Raw genomic sequence first — 7,768 nt, 5'->3', positions numbered from 1 at the left:
GCTACATCTCCAAAACCTACTCTACCAGACAGCTTCCCTACAGTTAGGGAAACCCTTGCCTAGAATGGTTGCTTTACATGACTGATCTATTGAAACATGGAATGCCTGTAGAGTTGTGGCACTCCATGACATCTACACGGGACTTGCTTCAAGAGCTACGACCAGGGAGCCTCCTGGCTTCTCAGCCATGCAAGCTCGGTCAGGTCCTCTGGCCCGTTTGCTTGGCATTCATGCTTTCTGCCTAAAAAAAGAGGCAAAACGCACAATAATGCGGCATTCCAACATGCTAGTAATCAATCAAACACACTTGGTAGTAACATTAGAAGAGGCAATCGGGTCACCCAAGCAGGTAAGTCCTGCCTTAGCTTAGGCATTTGGATGGTTTTCCCCGACGGGTGTCAGAGGAGACATCTGGCTACACGCCAAGTAGCAATGTAGAAACACCAGGGAGAACGTTTTCACTACATGCGTGCTCAGACCGTCCCCTTGTCACCGCAGGCTCTCTCAGGAGCGGATCTCTCCTTTCTAGGGCTACCCTGGATACGGCGGGTGAGGAGGCTACACGCAAGCAGGCTCCAATGGCTGACTCTGCTCCCGCTGGCTCTGGAGAGGTGGGTGAAAGAATCAGAGTGAGAATCTGGGCTGTAGAGACCAGAAAGGCTTTGCTGCTCCAAGGAACCAACAATGGATTCTTTTCTTGGAGGGCGGGGAGCCCAACCCAAGCCTGTCTGATGCGGAGAGAAGCTGCATTTTGTCAGGAGTTCTTTCTTTAACTTCCGCATGTGCAGCACAGCCTCCCTGGGTAGTTCCAGTCCACTGGCCAGCTGTCCTGTGAAGGCTGGCACTGCTGCACAACGATGCTGTCTGTCTTGCAGGCTGCAAGATTGTGGCCCAGTGCAGCAGGAGGAAGCGAGGGGGGGGCAGCGCTCTCTGGCTACAAGCCAGGCCGGCTTAGCGTGACATTTCTGAATGCTGCAGCAAGGTGTTGACTCCTTGGTTAGCGGTGTCTGACAGGCTGACTAGAACTTTGCTTCTCCACGTGGAGACGCAGTGCCTTTTCAAATGAGAAATCACAACCACACCTCTAAATCAAGCGCATTGCTAATTACTACCATTGCACAGTATGTTTGAGATCGTGTCTTTCAACAGACACGGGGCTGAACGTCCTCTGCCACAGCAGCAGCTCTGGAAGGAATCTAACGGTTTCCAGCCTGTGTGGTGCAGATGTGCTGCTCTGCATGGCACAGCTATGGTGTCACAGACATTGCAAAACCTGCTCTTGTCCTGAGCACAGTTCTACTGCCTCTAAAATTCAGTCACACCGGGTGAGTTTTAGCCAGGGCTCATCTGAGCTCCGTCACAGGGCATTTCACTTGCAAAGTTCTCATCTCTCACTAGTATCTCAAATGAAACCCAAAAAACCCCAACCAAAACCCAAAGCCCAAACCAGCATCCAGCTGCTTTGGGAGGTGGCGGGAGCAGCTGGTGGGGTTGGAGGGCGTTTGCCATCAGTCAGCGATGCCCTTGCCCTAAGCTGGAGCGGCAAATTTTGGCCTAAGTCTGCCACGGTGGCATTGGGAGGTCAGGAGTTCTACTGGTGGTGGCAGTGTGAGGTCAGCAGCTCTGTTGGCGGTGGCAGCAGCAGGTCAGCAGCTCTGTTGGCGATGGCATTGTGAGGTCAGCAGCTCTGTTGGTACCGGCACATTGGGGTTGCCAGGTGAGGAATGCAGGGCGCTCAGTTCCGCCCCGGAACAGCTCCGGGGAGCATTGGTCTGGCCCTAAAGCCAGCAGAAGGACGTGGGTACATGTTCTCTGGACCCTCGCTTCTATTTCCTGCCAGGAAGAGGAAACGCAGCCCTTTTCACCCTGCAGGTTAGGAATAATCCCTCTGCCCGATGGGGACCATCCCAAAGTGATGCTGCGTTGTCAGGAGGGAGGGAGCTGGCACCAGCTGTGCTGGGATGGAGCCGGCTGAGGCCGTTGAAATCAAAACGGCCTGGGCGGACCTGGGGTAGCGATGCCTGTAGTATCAGCTGGGATCCCGAGCGGTGCCCTGGGGTAGGAAGGTGGCCCTGCCGGGGGAGGCTGGTTCCAGCTGGCGTTGGCAGCGTGCCCGCCTGCCAGCTCTCTGCTGCTTCGGCTGGGGTGCTTGGAGAGGCGGGCAGGGAGAGCTGGGCTGCTGGTTGAAACATCCCTCAACAACCCCCCTGGGGGCTGCAGGTGACACTTTCCTTGCACTGTGTCCCCCTGGCTGCACCGGTGCGGATTCGGCTGGGAGTGAGTTTGCCGCTGTCGGCTGTTAGAAAGGGAAAGGCTCTGAGGTCTCTCCCTGCGAGCACCGAGGTTTTGAAAAGGTGCTGATCTCCTTAGTTATAGCCTTAATTTTGCCTCCTCCCTTTGCAGCCCCTCCCTCCCTCCTCAACCTGCAGTCTCTTCAAGAGGAAATTTGAAAATGTTTTCAGTATAGGCGCGGGGTGGGAACTTCTGATAGCCGAGGGCTTGATGCGTTGATCACGAGAAAGCGCAGCCGGGCACCTCCTGGGAAGTGCCCCTGCGCAGATGAACTGCCTGACTGCAGCATCTGGGGGGTTGTGAGCCACGTGGAGGTGATGCCCCCACGGGGGAAACGCGCGAGTGGGACAGCGCGGAAGAGACTGGCTTCCAGACTCGGGACGGGCTTCGGTTAGCGGTTAAGAAGAGTGGAGGCAGCAGCATCTTCCTCCGCGTGGGGCTGCACCCCGCCTGCCAGGTCTCAGACCAGGCAGTACGGTCTCCGTTGCTGCTCCGTGTGTCATGGGTGAAGAACCTGAGCGTGGAGAGGAGGGTGGGAAAGGACCCTGTGCCCGGTTTGCCCGCCAGTTAATGGCAGAGGTGGAAAGAGAAGTGCCACATCCAGCACTCCCTTTGCAAGTCTCGTTTCTTCCTGCGGGCATCTGCCGGGGAGATGAGACGGTTAATGGCCATGCTCTGCTTTTCTTTGGCTTGAACTTAGGCCTTTTCTTGGTGTTTGCATCTCAAGGAGGTGGTAGCATCTTGGTTCTCTGTGTGCTGTCTGTAGCATCATTGCTGGGCTGGTTCTCATCACTGGCCGCTGGGAGCAGCTACCCAGTGGGATGCGGTCACCGTGCATCCTCCCTGCCAGGCTGGGCAGAGGCCAGCAGTGCCGCAGGGCGCGGGTGGCAAAGGGAGGCGGCCAGGGCTGTTGCAAAGCTGGGGAAAGCTCTCCCGTGCATGCTTTCCCCTGCCAGGGGGGTGTTTTATTCCAAAGCTGAGACCCTGGATGCACTTCCACCTGCGCCTGGGTGCAGAGAAAAGGCCAGGTGCCCCAGGGAGAGACCAGGTCTTGGCCAAACTGCACCAGGCAGTCTGAAAACGGGCTCTCTTACTGCCGCAGGGCTGCAGGTATCGCCCAGGGTCGTGCAAAAGCGTCCCATTGGACATGTCATGGGCACTGTGCTCATGGCTCTCTCTGGTTGCACCCCTGTTTTTTTCTTCCCCCCCTTTGGTTCTTCTGGAGATTGCTGCAGCCAGCACAGGCGGTCCCTGCGGTGCGGATGGAGCACTGTGCGCTGGCTGCGCTGCGCAGGAGCACAAACCTGGGGGTGGGGGTGGGGGTGGGGGGTGTCGACAGGTTGCCCTCACCCAGGGGTGTGTGAATCCTGAGCACTTTTTTGGAGCGTGGTGCCATTTGAAAACACAGATGGACATTGGAGACTCCCTGCTCCCAGAGAGGCCGTTGCACCTCTTTGTTGTACCCACTAACTGTTGTCCTGGTGTCTTGCAGGCACAGAAGAGTACGGCACAATGGATGTCTATGACCCTCAGATGCTGGATGTTGTAGTCTTTGGAGGTCTGATGGTGGTATTGGCCATTGGGATCTTCCTGCTGTTCTCCTTCATGAAGAAGGTCCTCCTTCCTTCTGAGGAAGCCTTGGCCAAGCAAGGCCAATACAATAAGACCACCCAGCAGCAGAAAAAAGAGGCAAAGAAGAAAAAGAAAGCTGTTGGGAAAAAAGGAATGGGAAAGAAAACGGAAGAGAAACCAAATGGAAAGATCCCAGAGCAGCACCAAAGTGCTCCAACTCTCAGCTCCGTCACTATCAAGAAACCAAATGTTCTTCCAACCCACGAGGAGCAGAAGCCTAATGGACCTGTCATGAAGGCAGCTGCATCCAACAAGAGCGAGCCAGGTAAGGCCAAGTTCCTCTGCGTATATCCCCGTTGAGTAAGCCGGCAGAGGGATAGGAGAAGGGCTGGAGTCATCTCGTTCCCTTAGCAAAGAAAGAGCTGGAACGAACCTGCCTAGTGAAAGGCAGGAGACGACCTTGCTGCTCTGCGCCACCAGCACCGCTGCGTGGAGCGATGTCCCCTAGGGAGGCTGTGTCACGATGGTGTCCAGCTTCTGATGCCCACCATGTCTCTGCTCCCTGGCATTAGCAAAGCGTGCCCAGCTCCGGCTGGAAACGCTCAGTGTGATGGAGGGCGGTGGCAGGGCGGCAGGAGCAGGAGCAGAGCCAGGCAGAGGTGGCAGCTGGCTCAGGGAACGCTTGTCTGTGGTGAGCGCCGTCCCCAGCGCTCGTCACATTGCTTTCAGTTAGAGAGGTATCAAACTTGGCTGTGGACATCTGGGCGGTTGCTGGCGTGAAATGGCACTTACGGGGTTGAAGTCAACTGAGGTGATGCTACTCAGCCCTGCCGTTGGCTCGAGCGCTCCCAACCCCTCCTCTCTCCTCCCCAGCACCTGCGGACTCGGATGGGCCCCTCTACCTGCCCTACAAGACGCTTGTGTCCACGGTCAGCAGCACGGCGTTCAGCGAGGGGGAGGCCCAGCGGCTCATCGAGATCCTGAGGGAGAAAGCGGGCATCGTCCAGGACACCTGGCACACGGTAGGGCTGCCAGCACCGCCGTGGCCGCCAGGGCCGGGCCGAGCCTCGGGGGGTGCGGAGGGGTGAAGGCAGCCCGTTTTCGGGCAGGCTGTCCCCCGAGGGTCAGCCTTAGAGACGGGAGCTGAATTTTCCCTGGGGCAGAGGGCATGATCCTGTGCGTGTGGGGGGGAGGGGTTGGATCGGTCGGTGGCGGTCCCCGTTGATGTGCCACCCTGTGCCGGCAGGCCATGCAGAAGGGTGGCCCGGTCGCTGTCCTGGAACGCCAGCTGGAGGAGAAGGAGAAGCAGCTCGCCACTGAGCAGGAGGCTGCAGCCGCTGCCAGAAACAAGAGGCGGGAGCTGAGCAAGGTAAGTGCCGCGCAGCCCTCCCGGCACCCCTGGCACGGGCCCTGCCCCTCACGGCATGGGGGCACCTCCGAAAGGGTTACACTTTTTAAAGCCTTCTGAGCTAGGAGGCCACTTGTTTCAAGTCCCCTTAGAGCAGGGAAATTCCTACGCTCAGGACTGACCGGGTGGCTTCTCTCCTCGAAGGAGCTGGTGGCCGAGTGGGCTAAGGTGACGGCTCTGGAGGGCAAGCTGAAGGTGCAGCTGCTGGCCTGCGAACAGGAGTTGGAGCTGACGCAGGCACGCATGCAGGCCAGCCACCAGCAGCATGTCAAGAAAACGCAGCAGCTCCAGGACAAGGTGAGCCCCACGCAGTGCTCTGCAGCTTCCTCCGCTGGCTGCCGGCTGGCCTTCGGTGGCAGGTGCTGGTCTTTTGGAGAAGACCGAGGTGGACGACGGGACCAGAGCCTCAGGGAGGGGCGAGTGCCCCGCAGTGCTCCTGACCCGTGGTGCTCAAGCTAGAAGAGGGAGGTGGGAGCATCCTCATGGGATGCGGCAGCCCCGGGGCTCTCAGCATCAGCAGACACCTCGCTGTGGCTTCCTTGCCAGTCCCTCTTGCTCATGGGGTGGGCTTCTCAGGAGGGAGCAGAGGGACCGGCGGTGGCGGCATTAACCCCTGTTGGGCTCTCCCTAGATCCGGACCCTGCAGGAGCAGCTGGAGAACGGCCCCAACACGCAGCTGGCTCGCCTGCAGCAGGAGAACTCCATGCTGAGGGATGCCCTCTACCAGACCAGCAGCTGGCTGGAGAGCAAGTAAGACTGGGGCGGGGGGCAGAGCCTGGGGCCGCCCTCTGGCAAGCCCTGGGGGTGGCTGTCCATCAGGCTTGGCCACCCGCTTTCTGGAGGGTGCTTCTACAGGCACCCCAGCTAGCTGGAGGTAGAGGAGGGAGTGAGGAAGAGATTGCCAAATGGCTTTTGGGGGCCTGGCAGGGGAAACAAGGATGTTTTTCCCAAGTGGAAGGGCAGGGGAAACCCTCTCTGCTTTGGGGTCACCTGTGCTGATGCCAGCGGAGGGGGGCAGAGGGGACCAGAAGGCGCTGCAGCATTGCTCCCCACTTCGGGGAGCTTGTGCTCACCAACTTCCAAAGAAACGTAGCTGGCTCCTTGATGGGAGCGGTGCTGCAGAGAACCGAGACCTGCCTGGTGCATACAGAACAAACAGGAGCTAGGGAGAAGAATGTCACGCTCCTTTCTATAGAAGGTCTGAAATGGCTGGTGATTAACAGCGCCCAGCTAATTACAGAGCAGACTCCAGCTGCCTAGAGTGCTTTCTGCTGTGTCTGGGAACACAGATCCTTGCGACTTCTCCTTCATGAGAAAGGAATGCCTCCTGTGATGGAAACGCAGCTTTTGAAAAGTGATGTGTCAGCTCTCTGCACCCTGTCCCTGAAGGACCAGGCGTGTCCCAGAAACAGGCGAACGCCACCGCTGAGATGTTTCAAGCCCTGTTACCAGGCCCACAGGGGGATGTGTTCCCCCTGGGTAACGCCAGGGATGCTTGACTGGCCTGCGGGCTGGAATAACGCTGCTTCTCTTGGTGCAGGCACAACCCTGAGCTGGCCAGGTTGCGGGAGGAGTACGCCAAGCTGATGAACGAGCTGCCTGAACAGTCAAAGGTGCTGCAGCAAAAGGAGCAGCAGAGGAAGAGCCTGGAGCTCAAAGCGTCAGCCTTGCAGAAGGAGGTGGAGCAGCTGCAGGTCAGGCAAGCGCCTGCAAACCTGCTCCCCTCAGAGAGACGGGGCGCGTGGCTGAATTGTGTGGGATCCGTGGGGCTGGCCATGGGGAGAGCTCGGGGGGAGATGAGCGTCCGCATTTGGAAAGCGAGCTGCCTGGCGGACCCCCTGTCAGTTTGTCACATGCCAGGAGCTCTATTGCGCATCGCCGGCAAAGCCCAGGGGGCACGCTGCCCTGGTGGGAGCCGTTCTCGCTCACCTGTGAAGCTCACCAGCCGGCTGTGAGGGTGGGGGGAAGCCTAGATGCTGCACCCTGATGAGTGGTAGCCTCAGGTGAGAGAGGAAACCCAGTGGCCCCTGCCAGCGGGTGCTCACGAGGACGTGGGTGCTCCCTCTCGACTCTGAAGCCCTTGGTGCACGAGGTAGAGCTTGTGGCTTGTTTGTTGTCACCGGGGGGTGCCTGGATTTGGGGGTTTAGGGGTGTTTAAAGGACACCTCCCAGGTAGGGCCTCTGAGCACGCCGCTGGAGCAGTGGCGCATCGCTGGCTTGTGGCCACCGCGGCGGCTCAGTGCAGACCTGAGGTGACCCGAGATGTTCTGGAGGGGGGAAGGTCACCAGAGGGCCAAGGGAAGCTCAGGCAGATGCCTTCTTTTGACTCCCATGTCGGAAGAACTGGTAAAAAAAATAACAAGCGACCTGGACCAGGAAACAACCAAACTCCAGGAGTACTGAAGGTTACCCAGGATCATCTGGCCAAATGGAGTGAAACAGTGAAGAAGTTGAAAGAACAGCTTCAGGAAATGGTCCTTGTGGTGGCCACAGCCA

At 58.5% G+C, this 7,768-nt stretch overlaps 1 protein-coding gene across 1 annotated transcript; it reads left to right on the top strand.

Annotated features, from left to right (window-relative positions):
- The first annotated feature begins 268 nt into the window (after window positions 1-268).
- Window positions 269-6,026, top strand: LOC129737292 (ribosome-binding protein 1-like). The gene is made up of 7 exons (XM_055726007.1): window positions 269-349; window positions 2,597-2,846; window positions 3,785-4,189; window positions 4,738-4,886; window positions 5,111-5,233; window positions 5,417-5,569; window positions 5,904-6,026. The coding sequence occupies exons 1-7, from the start codon at window positions 269-271 to the stop codon at window positions 6,024-6,026; spliced, it is 1,284 nt and encodes a 427-aa protein (XP_055581982.1).
- The last annotated feature ends 1,742 nt before the right edge of the window (window positions 6,027-7,768 follow it).

The sequence above is a fragment of the Falco cherrug genome, chromosome 13 (assembly GCF_023634085.1).
Source record: "Falco cherrug isolate bFalChe1 chromosome 13, bFalChe1.pri, whole genome shotgun sequence".
NCBI classification, from domain to species: domain Eukaryota; kingdom Metazoa; phylum Chordata; class Aves; order Falconiformes; family Falconidae; genus Falco; species Falco cherrug.
This window is presented reverse-complemented; position numbering and strand designations above follow the sequence as displayed.

Coding starts and splice junctions, on each gene's coding strand:
- LOC129737292 (XM_055726007.1), top strand. CDS start 269: ATGCGGCATTCCAACATGCTAGTAATCAATCAAACACACTTGGTAGTA. Junction 2,847..3,784: donor GGGAAAGGACCCTGTGCCCG/GTTTGCCCGCCA, acceptor GGTGTCTTGCAG/GCACAGAAGAGTACGGCACA. Junction 4,887..5,110: donor TCCAGGACACCTGGCACACG/GTAGGGCTGCCA, acceptor CTGTGCCGGCAG/GCCATGCAGAAGGGTGGCCC.